General features: G+C 38.8%; 3 protein-coding genes and 1 long non-coding RNA gene across 4 annotated transcripts in view; 1 reads left to right on the top strand and 3 right to left on the bottom strand.

The window, feature by feature from the left end:
• Positions 1–10366, bottom strand: part of LOC137586694 (uncharacterized) — a 46564-nt gene extending 36198 nt beyond the window's left edge. Inside the window, exons 1-2 of the mRNA XM_068302825.1 lie at positions 10151–10366; positions 7109–7485 (exon numbers count right to left, since the gene is read on the bottom strand). Of these exons, the coding sequence (XP_068158926.1) occupies positions 7109–7419 (311 nt within the window). The 5' untranslated portion in view covers positions 7420–7485; positions 10151–10366. The remainder of the gene's footprint in view (positions 1–7108; positions 7486–10150) is intronic.
• Positions 10367–11903: 1537 nt separating this feature from the next.
• LOC137586704 (microfibrillar-associated protein 1-like) lies at positions 11904–12790 on the bottom strand. The gene is made up of 2 exons (XM_068302835.1): positions 12703–12790; positions 11904–12628 (listed from the first exon to the last, which is right to left on the bottom strand). Exons 1-2 carry the CDS (start codon positions 12704–12706, stop codon positions 12033–12035), a joined length of 600 nt encoding a protein of 199 aa, XP_068158936.1. The 5' UTR covers positions 12707–12790; the 3' UTR covers positions 11904–12032.
• Positions 12791–14979: 2189 nt separating this feature from the next.
• LOC137586716 (uncharacterized) lies at positions 14980–16775 on the top strand. The gene is made up of 2 exons (XR_011033820.1): positions 14980–15089; positions 15186–16775. It is a non-coding gene; the product is annotated as an uncharacterized lncRNA (long non-coding RNA).
• On the bottom strand, positions 15099–16661 carry Or9a (Odorant receptor 9a). The gene is made up of 3 exons (XM_068302828.1): positions 16314–16661; positions 15452–16245; positions 15099–15371 (listed from the first exon to the last, which is right to left on the bottom strand). The coding sequence occupies exons 1-3, from the start codon at positions 16618–16620 to the stop codon at positions 15318–15320; spliced, it is 1155 nt and encodes a 384-aa protein (XP_068158929.1). The 5' UTR covers positions 16621–16661; the 3' UTR covers positions 15099–15317.
• Positions 16776–16820: the final 45 nt, after the last annotated feature.

Here is a 16820-nt window from a genome sequence, read left to right as displayed (position 1 = left end):
AATCGAATTGTCCATGCCTGTGAAAAATACAGACTTGCCAGATTCCAACAGTTTCCCGACAAAGACGTATGTCTTTAAAGACAACATAGGACACTGTGTCATTATAACCAGCAGGGATCGTAAAGTCATGGTTGACTTCTCAAAAACCTTTCAAATGATGTTGACTCTACAATCTGACGAGGAAAACACTGCCTATGCCTGTGGACCAGAAACTGATTGCAAATATATGAAGAAAGCAACAACTTAGAAGACCATTTTTGATTCCTATTCGATCGTTTTCAATCGATGGATTAGTCCACCACAGCAAACAGAAGAAACATTGTCTCAAAATAAACAATCAAAAACAGAAAAACTAAAAAAAATTAAAAAATGATTTATAATTAAAAATTTGACTCGAAAAGAAGTCGAAAAAGAGTAAGAGGAGGACTGACACTTGTCCTTTTCCCATGGGACTTCAAAGCCAAGGGTATAAAAACTTCGGAACAATTATAATTTGCTTTTTTCATCTTGAAATCTGTGGCCAAGGTGGTCAGATTTACCTAGAAACAAATCGATACGTGGTGCGAGCGTCTCGTAAAAGTGAAAGCATCCTGTCTCATTTTTTTTGCATTCAGTCTTTGTGGATGCCACAAAAAGAAACGAAAAAAGAACTGTTGCATACAAAGTGATTGGCGGAAGTTGAATCTTGATGAGCCACGCTAATTGCAAAATCCAAAGTCATTTTGCAAACGATTTGCGAAATGTTAAAAGCGATTAACAAAAACGGATGGAAAAGAAAAACCAAAAGGCTGGCCACACCGAAATGGGTATGACCTTTAGAAATTAACAATAGACAAAGTGCAAAAACTTCAGATATGGTTTGAGATCATATAAGATTATAATGATAGGGGAATAGAAAGACAAATCTATTAACACAGATAGTTTTCAAATAAATTTAGCATCTAGATTGAGATTCGTTGTAAAGACTTTAAGCTTATGATGATGGAAAGTAAATAAATAGTCAATTGTGTTCGTCTTTCATCCTTTATCCAGTGTCTGGGATAAGTCGCATGTAGGTTATAGAAGAGACTGTACGAAATTGAGATTAAAATCTTATGCGAGACGAAATCAAAAAAAAAAAAAAAAAGGAAGAAAAGGTTAAAGCTTTCGAACCTTTTTTCACCTTTCAATCAAATTGACGACCTACAGAGCGACCCGCCTGTGCATACACATACTTACATATGTACATAATACATACACATGTAGGTACAATATACATATCTATTATGTCATTTTGGTCCTTTGGCTCTCACTCAAAACAGGGAGGGGGAAGAAAAAAATCATCAACAACAACGAAAAATTTCAATGGCGATTTATTACCGTTGCCAACGTGCCCTAATCTCCCCCTTCTCCCTTAACAAACACATACATACCTCTATTGCCGTCTATGTGTAAGTATGTGTGAGTGTGTGCGTGTGTGTGTGGACACACAAAAATCGATGATGCAAAGACCAAAATAAAAGCCAACAGAGGAGACAGGCCAACAAGTATGTGATAGATACTCAAATTTTCAGGCATTTTGTTTACCCTTTGCCGCAGGTTCCAATAATTTTGTCACCTCATTTGTTAAGCAAATGAAAATTAATGATCCTACAAATGAAAATCAATTGCTAGAAACAATTTTTAATTAAATCAACACCCAAGGAAGTATGTCCTTCATACATACATATATCAAGTGACTATACAAGAAAATTGAATAGGTAAATCATCGGGCCGACTTTAATATACCCTTGAGTTCTCTGAAGAAAGTCTGCAGGGTTTGCAGGGGCGTGGCAGTAACTTGAAATAAACTCCGAACCATTTATGTTTACCTGGAATAGTTCATATTTGAATGAATTGAATTGAAAAATCGTTATTTTAGATGGATGTTTAGGAATAAAATCCATTCGGTTTCTCTTGAAGCATCCTCTTATTTGTTGTTGTTTTGGTCAAATTATGACCTGAAATCGTTTTGTTTTTAATGTAAAGCGTATACAAATTTCAGATGTCCTTTTTGTATTTGTTTATCTTGACATTATTTTGGTATTTTTGTTATGTCTGCCTTTTTTTCTGGCCCTGTTTGATCCTTCGTTGCGTTGCTTTTTTGTATGGGAATGATTGCTGTTTCCTAGTGCCTCTTTGAAGTTGACTTTGCACAAACAACAATTGACAATTAGAGAGGAAAGCAACAAACAAACAAACGAACGGACGAACGAACGTTAAAAAAAGGAAAGCAATTTACGGGTTTGTGACGTCACACAATTGACGTGAACTCCAACTTCAGGCAACGAAAAACGCAGCCCTCAAGCTGTCAGTTGAGAAAAATGCCAGAACATTGACTGGCAAAGTTGTTTTACTCACTTTTGTTTTTGTTTTAAAGTGGCAGGACTTGCACGCGCTTACACACATACACACACACACACAAACGCTTACATACAGACAACAGAAGTTCTGGCATGCTTGCATATAATTATTTACTCAAATCGCACAAAAGTATGCAATGGTTTGGCACGCTTGGCATTTAGGTGAATCGTGAAAGCGAAAGGATATATAGAGAGAAAGAGCCAGAGGGGAAACAGAGTTGAAAGCTGATTTGAGGTGGCCTGCTTAAAATATGCCAATGAAAAGGTAAAAAACCAAAAAAAAAAAAAGGAACATGGATTTAATTTTTGTTTCTCTACCGCCAACGTGGTTTTTGTCGCCACACATACACACGCACATGCAGGTTGAGGCTGTTCTTGGTCCTTGGGCAACTCGGGCTGCTTGGGCTGCTTGGGCTTGGGTTAGGAGAGATGCGGCATGCGTGCTGCCCGATTTTGAAATCCTGTCACGTTTCTGGGTTTTACTTCAAATGCCATTTGGCCAATTGCTTCTTCCGCTCAACTCTCACTCTCTTGTTGGCCCTTCTCGTGCTCTCTCTCTCTCTTACCCACTTTCACTCTCACTCTCTTTCTCTCTATCTGTGTATTGCATGTGTCATTGTCGTCCTTCGCCTTTATCCTGAGCCATGCCTGTGCCTGGATCTGAGCCTTAGCCTTAGTTTGGTGTTTGGTGAACGTGTTTAATTGCGGAACTAGTTCATCCAAATACATATTATAATATATATATATATATGTATATCTTATGAATTGCCATATTTATGGCCCCAAAATAAATAGTTTCAAAAAATAGAGAGCAAGTTTGTGGAAAATCAAATCAATATTTGCATTATTTAAACAACTGAGACTGGTTCTTTTGCAAGAGAACCATCTCCAAATCTCCACCCAATACCTTTCTTTCGCGTGTGTGTGTGTGCAGCACTCTCTCTCTCTCTCTGCCGCTGTCTGACATTTTCCCACTCCTTTGGTACGAAGCAAACAATTGGCATTCCCTGAATGGCAATGACAACTCAAAGGCAGCTCGCAGGCAGCAAAAGCAGCAAGAATTAGCGCCAGTAAATCACTGAAACTGAAGCTAAAGCCAAAGCCAAAGCCAATGCCAGTTCAAAAGCCAGAATGAGATTAGCTTTTGCCTTTCTGGTCAAGTCAGTCGTTCCATGTACACACATACATAAGCACATATGTACATACATACATATGTGGCCCAAATGATGGCAAACAGATGCCAATCTCGATTTGATCTCCTCACTCACTCTTTTTAGAGCAACTTGTCAGCATTGACATAAAGCGGAAACGAAATCGCAGCCAAGCAAAACTCCCAAAAAAAAAAAAAAAAAAAAACAAAAAGGATGCTTAACAACAAGAGCCAAAAAAAGAAAGTTAACCGCCAGCCGAAAAATTCATCTTCAAGGAGAAAAGAGGAAAACTTTATAATTTGCACAGATTTTTCAGCCCACGGTTGCGAAAACATGAAGAAAATATGAGATTTACATAAATAAGCAGGCAACATTTCATTTCTCTCTTTACGTTTTCCTTCACTTTTCTTTTGTACGGCGAACAATTTCGCAGCAAAGGTGTGAGATAAACGAGCGGATGGCGGGGTATTATGTTGGGAATGTTGCGGGACAGTGCTGAAGTGTGGTAAACTGTACTGAAAATACTTTAGCCAAGAAATTTAAAAGAGCCTGACTTTGAAATTGATGAAAATGTTAAGAAATTATGCATAAATATAGTTGATAATCAAAAGCAACGAATGAAGAGTAATCATCTGGCTCTTGAGCAACGAGTGAAGTCCTTGCTACTCAATTTTACCTTCCTTGTTTATCCCAGTTTTTATCTCTAGATCTTAGTTCTATTCCTTTACACGCATGACTAATCAATATGCATGAGATTCTCCCCCACATTTCAGTTACTTTCCGTTTCCCATTTCTGAAGGGGGGTGGGGGTGAGACGCAAATGGTTAACTGTTGCAAAATATGCAAAATAGCTAATAACTAATAATTTCCAATAACAATTTCACCAACTCTCCCTCCCTTTCGTTGGCTTGCTCGCTGTCCCATAGCTCATCACAAAGGCCACTCACGTGCCTTGTCGTAAGCAGAGATGACTCTACTCTACTCTATTCTCATTGTCAATTCTGTAAACATAGAAACCCCAACGCAATCCCAACGCCCAGTTAATGATGTTGTTAATACCCATCCAACCAATAAACCGTTGCTTCGCTGCTTCTCTTTCGGGCAATGATTTTGGCGAGTAAGTGGCTTGCTGGCTGACTGGCTGGCTGAAGTGAAAACATGTTAATTATGCTGTCAAATCTCACAGAGAAAAACATGATGTGCTTGAATATGTTGATCCTGTTTGCTGGTATTTCGAAAAAGAGCGAGATAGTAAATCCAAAAAAGCCAAAATAATCCCCGGCCAAGGACACTTCTTGCCTTGCATGCGAGGGCATGTACATATGTAGGTTTTGTATTGCTTTTCATTGTGAAAAATTGATGTGCATAAAGTCAACATTGGTGCGACACATGACCAGTTAACCCATGGGAGAACAGTGTGGTCACAAAGCAGCAGCAGCTGCTATCTCACTGCCAAGCTGGCTCGGACATGGACATGGACGTGGACGATAATTTGTCATTGTTAAAGCATTTCTTAGTCCAAGCATTTGCAATCTGGTCAAAGAATTGGATGCAGCTTGAGTTCGAATTCAAATGCATCAATGACAACCAGATCAGATGGCATTCGATAGGAGCTAACCAAGTGCATACCATCAATTTGTGTGCTCAATAAGTAGCTTGATTCATTGACATCGTGCAGTCAATTTGACCCTTCAGACAGACAATTAGACAAATTAATGACTAAAATGGTAGGTATTAATAATAATTTAACCATTTGCATTTATTTCAAATCAGTTATTCTAGTTCTACAGAAACATTCTATTATGTTGGATAATGAATTTCTTCTCTATTTGTTGCATATGCATAAACATTGCGAGTGTAGGTCAAGCAGATATTTGCCAAGGGTAAAGAATGTGGCAATCAATCAAATATGCTGGACGTAAGTGAAATAATTGTGATCTCAATTCGATTATTGGTTATTAAACAAAGTCTGGCATAATTAACGAGATGATTTAAGCCAGTTTCATTGAGTAGGAAGAAGATTAACGCAGTTCATATCGAATAGATAGGACCAGCGAGTATTTTACTTCTCGCTAGCATAAATTATGTGATGATTCATTTTCAAGAGCTAGCGAAGATTAAACTTACTTATTCCTTGTACAATTAACGAATACGAAGACGAAAATAAAGATTGACTGTCTCGATAAGATAAACTAAGCGAGTAACACACTTTTTGATTAAAGGAAGCTTTAAAAAGGAGTTTAAAGAACCAGCGAGTAGATAAAACTAGCGAGTATTCAACTTTTCGTTTTCGTTTTTGCATAATTAACGAAAGGAAGCATTGATTACGTTTACTGCAGATACCATGATTTAGTTTTCAAAACTGGCGTTGGTAAATTACTTCTTTTTTTTTTTTTAAATGATACCTAATACAAATTTTTAACCCGGAGGTACGGAAACACACACACACAGGCACAGGTTAAGCAGGTGGTAGGGAATATATGTATACAGATTACCTTGGCAACGATAGCACCTCAAAGTAGCTAACACTACTACAGCCCACAGTCGAGCGAAAACCAACACCGACACCAACAGCGACATCAATGCGAACGCCAACACCAACATCAACACCAAAGCCAAAGCCAACGCCAATTGTAACACCAATGCCACTGCCAACGAGTAAGCCTTATATGAGCCGCAGTGCCCTAAAGGGGATGAGCTCTTGTGCCGACTAATTGGTACATAATTAGCTACAAAGTGAAAGGCAGCAACATTGTCAACAATGTCGACATCCTTTTTCATTTTTTTCTTCTTGTGCTTTGTGGCAAAAGGTAACGGTTTATTGACGCGCAGATACACACACACACACACGCAACTCAATCTGCTGTTACACTGGCTGTTAATTGTTGGACGCATAATTAAATGGGCTCAGCGACAGGATCAAGAGATAGAGAGAGATTTGCAACATTGCAATAGATGATATAAGGGAGTTTTCCAGACATTTTAATGTTTGTCTTCTAATTAGTTAGATACAAATCTTTTGCCATAACTAGAATTGAATTTCATTTAAAATTTTAAAATTTGTGTCCCATTTGGTTGTGATTGAAAACAATCCTTGGTCAAATGTCAATCAAATTAAAAGTTGATAGAAAAAAAAAAAAAAACCTTGCCATATGAGTAGTACATTAATTAGGAGCATTATGAACTCTTTGTCTCTTGCCACACTGAAATACAATCACATGCTAATTAGGTTGAACAAGTTCATTTTTTTTTGGTTTTTTTTTGGTTTTGCCATATACACCTTTTTTGGGGTCCTTCTTGTGCCCCGCCCCTTCAAGAACTGAAGCATTCGCATGCCCAATTAACTAATGGATATTGACAAGGACATATAAAGGAGCACAGGCAGGTAATGTAATAGATAATGGCTGATAGAGCCAGGGATATACATACATACAAATATATGCGGCGAACGTAAGTCAAATGAATAAGAATGTGGAGAAAAAGGAGGAGAAGGAGCTGGGCAAGCAAACAAATTGTATATGTAGACATGCTGTTTACAAGGGTCTCTGCAATATATATACATATATTCTCACTCACCTGTCGCCATGCGAATCCCTGTCCCTATCCCGGTCCTGATATCTGCCTACCTCAGCCTGATCCAGGGACAATTGAGCAATGGCTCCATCTGCAGCTTCACTTCCGGCGTTTCCGGCTTCTGCTCCGACTCCTGCCTCTGCTCCTGATCCATTGATCTCCTGACCAGCTGCAGCTGTTGGGGCATGACCATTGCTGGTGCTGTTGCTGCTATTGCTGCTGCTTGGTGCCTCTTGCTCCTCGGTTACCGCTGCCACTGGCGATGGGGGCGATGATGGCCCACTTGCCTTATCCTGATACTGACTGTCAGACATGGCTTTTCTCTCTTTGTTTCGTTTCTCTTTCTCTGTTTTTTGTTTTGTGCGGATTCTTTGCGTATCCTTTAACGACAAATGCGACGAGCGGGTCGAGTGTATGCGAAGCGTTCTGTAGTCGACAACAAAAGTGCTCTAATTGTTTTTTAATAAATCCTTTTTTTTTATGCTTTACACTCTGCATTGACCGGAGTTAGCAACGCAAACGAAACGAAAATAATGCTAATGGAGCGCCGGCAAGTGGAGGAGGAGCCCAAGTAAAAATGAGAAAAGAAAAGGCCAAATAAAAACCAAAAAAAGAAAACGTAATGTAAATTAATTGGCCTCGCTCGTGGCAAAGCGACTTAGACCCTGTTATTATGCATTTTTTTTCGACTTTTTGGCTGGTTTTATTTTTTGGTTTTCTCTTTGGTTTCGGTGTGCGCCGAATTAACCAGCATTTTCTTTTGTAGAAGGGATTTGGTGCTTAATGCCTCAGGTGAGTTTGTCTTCTTGGATTTTCTCTATATATAAATGAATTTCTCAAAAATCGACTACAGCAATTGCTCATTAGATGTGTTGAAAATACTTTTCACAAAAGCAATCAAAATAAAATTCAAACAAAATTCATTTGATTCTATTTATGTACAAATTGTTTGGCACGAGGAAACAATTGCAAGAGAACCAAGAAGAAGGGAACAGTTTAACAAGCTAAAGAAGTACAACAAAAAATGTCACTAAAAGGTTTTTTTTTTTTTTTTTTTTTGACCACCTGTTAGCTAATCGGCTTACTAGGCCAGCATTCCTTGGGCATAAACCTAATTGAAATTGTATGGCAAAGTGAAGCTTAAATTTGAGGCCATTCATTAGAAGAGTAGAAGAGTGGACGTGAGTGACATGTGGCTGTGGTATAACCTGCACTTAATGTGTCATCATTATAACCATCTGACTTGAATTACCGCCCACAGACCACCCAACAAGTGGATCTGTCTGTGGCTTTGATCGATAGTGAAAAAGAAAATAAAAGTAATTAAAAAATAATACAATTTTAATGCTGCCAGTCAGAAGCAAAGAGTCGCAAATCATTCAACAAACAATGAGACGAACGAAATGAGGGGGTGGTGGGGGGGTGAAGCTTTTGGGGATGGCTTGACATTGGTTTTGGCTGGCTTTCGATGGTTATGTGGGTGGGTGGTTGGTTGGTTAGGTAGGTTTTATACCATAAATGGAGGGCGGAACGAACGAAAGAGATAGAGATTAGATTAGAGTTTTGTGGACTACAAACAACCGGCAAAATGGTTGATTACCAAACGACTTGTCATGGTCATAAATTAGATATATATACACACACACACACACACACACCGCCAACTAGAGTTGTGTTTGTATATTTGTTATGTTTTTCGTGGAGGGCAACCAAAAATTAGTCAACAAAGTTATCAGCAGCAACAGCAGCTGATAAGTATGCTACACTTAATGGCAAACTCATAACAATACAGACAAAAACACTGTGAAAATGTGAGAGAGACAGAGAAAGAGCCCAGTTAAGAGGAAAATTATTTCTCTTTAGACCAGCCCTTTGCACGTCTGGGTCTAAACTTTTCCAACAAAATTGTATGTTGATTTTACAAATTCTTTTCAGCTGGCATTGCCCTTACCTCTGTCTAAAATATACATAATCCAAAATGGTAGTTAAAACCGGAAAAGCCGCAAAACTTTTATGCTCTCAAGCGGGATCCCCTCTCCGCAATCTCACTCGCAATTCTTCACAGTTTTTGACCGCAGAGACAGAGACTAGCTACCAATTTACAATCCTATACCGCATTGACCTCAACTTTCGTCACACCCCCTCCCAACACACGCCTAGCCACCGCTCCGGCAACATTGTCTCGTCCGGTTATCACAAATGAGAGAATTTTCACAGCATTTGCATATGAAATGATTCACACGGTCGTGCTGCCGCTGCCGCATCTGTCTCTATCCCTGTCCCTGTCCCTGTTCCTGTTCCTGTCCCCGTCTCTGACTCTGGCAAAGCCGATGCCATGCATAACAAAAGGGCAGAGCGCGAAAATTGTGTGGCATGTGGGCGGTGAGCATATAAATAAAGGATGAACTGGCAACTGTAGAAGATGGTGGAAGATGATGATGTTGCCGACGCGAAAGACGAGGAGGAGTAGCGATGAGAGTTCATGCCAGCCAAGCGTTTGTTGGGTGGAATGGACAAAAGCCTGTTGCCTCTAAACCTTGATTGTCCTTCAGAGGTAGTAACCAACCAACCAGCCATCTAAACAAACCACTGTGGAACAGCGTACACCAAAACCAACACCAATCCAAATCCTACACACAAACACACTCACATGCTCATCAAAAATGAAAAGGCAACGAAAATTAACCCAAAACGAACAACACAACAAAAAAAAACAATGAAAAGGAAAACATTTTTCTGCAGACGTTTGCATAAAATAATATCTTTCCAAAAAAAAAAAAAAAAAAATTTATGCCAAGGCAAGCATAAAAAAATGGCTTTATAATAGATAATGGCCGAGGGATCATCACACACACACACACACTCGCTCATATACCGAGAAAAAGGACACCTGACCTTACACGTTCGTGTTACTTCTTATAAGGTTACTCCGAGTTTATTCATATGTCCCAAATTTCTCCTCTTTTTTTTTTTTTTTGTCACACACACACATTTTTGAAAATATTCCGAAAAAAAAATTCAAAAAATTACGAGAAAATAGCAAACCTTTGAAACTCTCTAATTTTTATTTTTATTATATGTAAATGTCTGTAGTCGAGTTTATTATTTTGTTGTTTTTTTTAATGAACTTATAAGACTTTCAGATTATTTTTGGAAAATTTCGCTTTGAGTTTGTATTCAAATTTTTATTTGGCGGCTGGACTATCTTGTATTTGATTTTGGAATATCTCTATTCTAATTTGGAGCTCAGTGCTCGGCAAACGTAACCGACAAAGGCTGAACAGGAACTAAAGTTACTTGACTGAGGGACACGTTATTTTAAATTAGATTCGCCTGGACTCCACTGACTGTTGATTCTCTCAGCTGTTGAGCTCTGTTTTCCCCCCACAGTGGAGCAGAAGCTGTTAACTAACAGAAGCTAAACGCTGTTAATTTCCTCTGTGTCTGTGTTTGTTCCTGTGTGTGTGGGCTGTTGCACTCCGAAAGCTTTTTTTGTTGAATTCGGTATAAATTGAGCTTATGCCAAATCCCAAGAGTTGCGGCTATTTGGGAGCTTACAAAATCTCACATATCTGATGATGATGATCATCAATGGATCTTACCAACTTATTCCATACCCTGGCCCAAACAATATAGCGCTTATTCTTAGGTAAGGACAAGAAGCTAAAGGCCATATAAGTGACTCTATTAGAACTCAAACTCAAGCTACGAATTGTATGGCATAACATAAAAGCTAGAGTCCAATTTGGCCAAATTATTTTTCTTGGAAAAAGCCTCAAAATGTGTGTTTTCGATTTGTTTCGTTTTATTTTCAAAGTTGAGCCTTTTCTTTGTAATTTGAAAGTCAATCCTATTGCATACATATACATATGTACATATATATGTACAACCACATGGCGTATGCTTAATATGTGATTTAGGTGCGTACGTTGCAGTTGTTGAAATGATGCTTACTTTGCTTTAACTCATTTCATTTCACGTGTAATCTTAAGGTTATTTATTATGATATGATCTCTGTATACAATACGAGAGTTTGAATATCAAAGAAGTTTACTTCGGCTTGGGCTTGGCCCTAATATTTTTACTTGCTCCAAATTCTTTTTCTGTATCAATGCACAGACAAACCCTTCCAAGTATAATTTTCATTTCTTCCTTTTCTTCCCCATGCTGCATGCTGCGATTGAAACGCATACACATGCAGTTTATGTAGCGTTGCGTATGTGTGTGTATACGTGTGCTCAGCTGCTCTGTTGATTTCAAGCAATGAAGTAGTAGGCTGGATACACCAAGTTCTTCATCTATGTTTCTTCTAGAACTATATGATATACATAGTTGTCCGATCCTGGCAATTTTCATACTTTATCTGCTCCGGGCTATAAGCAGCTCAAATATCAAGTTTCATCCTGATAGCTCTTCAGATGGCGGCGTGAATTTAATTTGCACAGACGGACATGGCTTTATCGACTCAGCTTCTCATGCTGATTATGAATATATATACTTTATGCGGTCGGAAGCGTCTCTTTCTGTGCGTTACAAACATTTGACAAATTTTATAATACCCTCTGCAAACAAAAAAGAAAATATTAGATCAAGATTCAATTCGATTCGATTTCCCGAAGCTCTCGAAAGGATATAGAGGCTTAAGATTCTTATACAATGTGTAGCCTGTCCAATTATTAAGGACTTTGTTGAAGTACATAAATGGCTAAAATTAATATCTTACAATTAGAAGTTGAAATTTTACTTAAAACTAATAATGTAGTTCGACTCGACTATAAAAAGAAAACAAAATGAGAGGTTTGCTAATTCAGGTTTATGCATCATTTGCTTTTTCTACACATCTAATTGATGGAATATAAAATGTAGTAGACATATGTATATAATTAATGTGTATAGAAAACTGCGATGTGTATGGATGAAAAACAGGTCAAATTATCTCTGGTAAAAACTGAACATCGAAAGTTCTATCTGATTCAAAATAGTAGTCAGAGTCATACTCATCGTACTCGTACCCGTACTCGTACCCGTACTCGTACCCGTACTCGTCGTCGTCGTCGTCGTAATCGTCATCGTCATCGAAATCGAAATCGCCGTAGTCATCGTTATCGTCCTCCGTTTCATCGTCATCGACTTCTTCAAAAGTATGAATTTTACGTTTCTTGGCCTTATTTTGAGCAACTGGATCGAAACGCAAAAGATCCGAAAGACGTGCCGACTCTGGGGTCATTTCTTTTTCCTTCGACCCCTCCGGCACTGTTATACGTTTCAAAGCAGATTCCTTTTGACGCTGCAGCTCCAGTTCTTTATCGCGTTGCTGTTGCAATTCCATCTTCTTGATCCGTTCCTGTTCCTGTTGATGTGCCATGGACAATTCATGCAAATGACGATAGTCATCGATCAGCGATTTACGCTCCAAGTCCACTGAGGCCAGTTCCTCATCGCTAAGCAGATCCAAGTTGTAGACCTCGGACAGCTGATCATCAGTGAGCTTGCAACAGCCAGAGAATTTCAATTTGTATTTATCTAAATGTAGAAGAGAGAGAGAGAGAGAGAGTTAGATAAAAGTAAAACAAAATCCTTCACAAGTTATGACTTACCCATAATGCTCGATTTATTCCAGAATATTCTGATTTTATTATTTCGCCAAGCAAATCAGCTAAACGTGTGTAGTGTTCAAAGTGAATGCTCTGAATGCGTATTTGGTCAGGGAAACGGAATGGGCATGACTTTTCGAAGCTTGCTTTGATTACTTTTTTTCGAAAACAACTTTCCAATACTGCTAAGTACAATGGGCCATATCGATGAAAATTCCACATGTTTTCGATCAAAAATTTCTGATGAGTTTACCACTGTGTTTAATAAGTTCAAGAAAGATGAAGGTTAAGATTTTTAAATGGTTTACCAATTATTTTAGCAGCATTATTTTGAAAGCCTCGCGAATGATAGACAGGGGTAAAGGGGAGTCGCATTGGTGTCTGCAGTCCAATTTGTCATAATTAAAGCAAAAAGCAATACCCTTCTATCAAGGATCCTTTGCAACACCTCCTCTCTCTCTCTCTCCCCCCTCTCTCTCTCTCTCTCTCTCTCTCTCTCTCTCTCTCTCTCTCTCTCTCTCTCTCTCTCTCTCTCTCTCTCTCTCTCTCTCTCTCTCTCTCTCTCTCTCTCTCTCTCTCTCTCTCTCTCTCTCTCTCTCTCTCTCTCTCTCTCTCTCTCTCTCTCTCTCTCTCTCTCTCTCTCTCTCTCTCTATTTCGATTGTTTAGCTGTGTTGCTTCGGTTCGGCTCGGCTCGGCTCGGCTCGGCTCGGCTTGGCCTGCTTTGGCATTGCTATCACACACGGCAGGACAATTGGAATGGAATATTCTCTCATTTTGGGTGCATTCGCAAAATGAAGGAGATGCTGCCTTTGCTTTGTATATAGATGGGTTATTTATAGCTCGCTAATTGACTCAACGGCAAGGATATCCCTTGCGCTCCCTCTCTTTCTGTTCCGCTGCCCTTCACTTAACACTGCCTTTGACTCCGGATTCCCCAAGTGTAAAACTTTAGGGCTTCCTTTTTCCATTTCCTGTTTATTTTTGCAAATTTTATTTATGCCAATTCCAAAAGTGAAAAAGGGAAAGTAAGAGACAACTTTTGGATTTGCCCTTTTGGGGGTGGTGGTGGCTGTGGCTGTGGGTGCGGTTCTTCGACTTTTCCGCTTGTGTCATAAATCATGGACAAGAGACCCGACAAAATTACTCATAGCGGAAATAGAAATATGTAATCAATTGAATTTCTTTTAACGGAAATATAAAATTAACCATAACCATTGTCCGTCTAGGAAAACTCTTCTAAACTAGATTACCTTATCAGGACAACAATTTCATCAACGTATTGACGACTCTGAAGTAATTTAAATTCAAACAAAAATGTCTCATTACATAAAAGTGGGCAAAAGACGCAATCAACATCGAGCCAACGAGTTTATGTAATACTTGCAATCAAAGTGCAATAAGCGTAAGGAACGAAAGTGCAGCCACAAATTGGTTTGTGCCCAGTGCCGGACCAGCCATCTAGCAGGTCTCCCGCAGCCCTCTAGAGAAGTTTAACTTGACCCATATTAAGGTATAATTGTTTTTTGTTGAAAAGAAAGAAAGAGACAAATATCGCGTAGTTTTTCTAATCTTAAGTTAAGAAGAATATTGATACATAATCCGGCACTGATTTCGCCTCTCCGTCCAAGGACATTCCACCACTTGCATCACTTGATTTACCCACTTATAGATATATATGCACCTTGTTTACCATTGCTGTTACTTTATCATCAATCAAACGATACGAAGGGCAACAAAGAAGTGCTCCAAAGAGAAAAATCATCAAAGGTTTTCCCTTCCCTTCTCTCACCCTCTCCCTTTCTCTCTCTCCCTGTCTCTTTCACTTTCAAGTACGAAGCGATATAAGCTCATCAAACTATTTAATGTTATTATTGCTTTTCAACACTTGCATATAACCTGGCCCGTTAAAACAATTTTAAGACGATTGAAAGATACCCTTTCACACACAAACTAAAAAGGGACAAAAATTCATTGGTTTTGACCTAAAAACTTGGTTCTTGGGATGAAAATTTAGCTTATTTCATAATTTTTTTAGGCGAAATACCTAGTCTCAAATTATTCGATCCGGTTTTTTTGAAGAAGTCTTAAGGATCTTACAAATTTCTTTCTGAATCGAATTATTTTTTAATAAAAAAATTTAACATCCATATAAATACATATATAAACATTTATATAATGATCAATATTAAATAGTTAACCTTGAAAAAATTCTCAGAAATCAACAAATTCAGATTGAGTTACAATTAAACAAAATAGAGCTAAGCGGGGGACATTTTGGAACATTTTTCTCCATGTACAGACAAATGTCCTTTGACGGCCACCCCTCCTGCATGAAGAAACCTCTGGGTGCTTAAAATTAAGCCTCATAGCTTTATACCCAAAGACATAGGTAGGGGGTTGCGAAAACATCTGGTTCAAACTTATTTTTAACTTTCGTCTCGATTTTGGTTTTTATATTCCATTTTATAAATTTATATGTGTGGAGACAACAAATTGAGGCGGCAAATGCGAAGCGACAGGCATCATCATCATCATCATCATAATCAAACTCCGCAACCAAGAGCAGGAACAAAAACAAGGACAAGGACAAAAGCAGAGATTTACTTCGATGGCGAGACTAAGCACTAAACGAACGCAACATCATGATGTATGACATTGCCGTACGGACAATCTGAAATTATAAGTATATACATTGTATATATGTACATATACATATATTGATTGATTTCGCTTATTCAATCAGAAACTTACCGCTGAAAATGTTGCCATGCTGGCTTCAAAGAAATATCCATCCATATTACATGGTCTTTGGGATCGCATGGCCGCAATCAGTAATACCTTTTTGGTTGACGGAGCAAAATCCATCCAATTGCTCTCATAGATGCCATCGGCAAACTCAATGCTCGTCTTTTTAATATTCTCACCGCAATGGGAATAGATAAAAAGGGCAATTAATATTGAGCCACCAAATGATATGAAATAAATGGATAGGGGCTTGGGAAACAAATCGGCCACCTGATAGCCAAGGAAACATAATTGCAGGGCAGAGGCAAAGAATTGCATAAATATGAGTGGACGATAATAGCTAGATAATTGCTGTGAGATATGTAAGGCCTTCTGATGCAATTGCAATATCTGAATGAGGGCAGATAGTTCTCCATTTGAGCTCTGTTCCATTGCTGACAAATGGATGACACGGTGTTTGGCTATTTTGAATATGGCACACACATTGTAGGTGAATGAGAAGAGCAATGTGTCCACACATAATGCCATTGTGACAGCACTATAACTGGCCGCCACGTTCCAGAAATAGGTGGGCACATAGTACCACATGCTGTTAATGTCCCATGGATAGGCACCCTTATGTGGTAATTCCAGTTCAATGCTTCCCCAGCGTAAATATTCCACGGCCATTATGACAACTGGCTTGGTGGAGGCAAAAACTCCAGCCAAAATATAGCAACGTGTATACGTTAGACTAAGCAATTGATCGTTGCGATTCTCCTCCTCAATAATGACAGATGCATCCGGCCAAACGGTGAGCTCTACGCGGGATGAAAGATGAAAAGATTGAGCTTGCCAATACATGGACATGGTCATATTCTAATCTTACCCTGATCCAATATGTCGCGTATGCGATAGATAAGACCAACAAACTCTTTGCGATAGTAGAGAAATAATATATATTTGATAACCGTCAGACTGGAGGCCACCAATGAACCCATGGCATCGGACATAAGGCTCACGTTGGTCACATTATTCCTGGCCGCAAAGAACATGGGCACCAAAAACGCGGCCAATAGTCCCATTGTGATAAATGTCCACCATTGTCGATCCTTATGCGGTCGAGCATGCCATAAATCGATGCCCATTATGCTGAACACAAAAATCTGTACGCGAAGAAAATAAGTATCGTCCATGCTTGAGAAGATTATTAGCTTATCTGGGCTGGCCAGTGCACTCCTGCCCTATATATATAAAGCATGGAATACCTAATGATGGGGGTGCGGCTTGCATTGCCTTTCAAAGGATTTTTTTCTGTGCAATTAAACAAATTTTCATACCCCTGGCAAAATTTGGGCATATTCATTTTTTATTTGCATTAGAAAAGCAAATCAAA

Source organism: Drosophila tropicalis, unplaced genomic scaffold (assembly GCF_018151085.1).
Source record: "Drosophila tropicalis isolate 14030-0801.00 unplaced genomic scaffold, ASM1815108v1 contig_158, whole genome shotgun sequence".
In the NCBI taxonomy this organism is placed as follows: domain Eukaryota; kingdom Metazoa; phylum Arthropoda; class Insecta; order Diptera; family Drosophilidae; genus Drosophila; species Drosophila tropicalis.
This window is presented reverse-complemented; position numbering and strand designations above follow the sequence as displayed.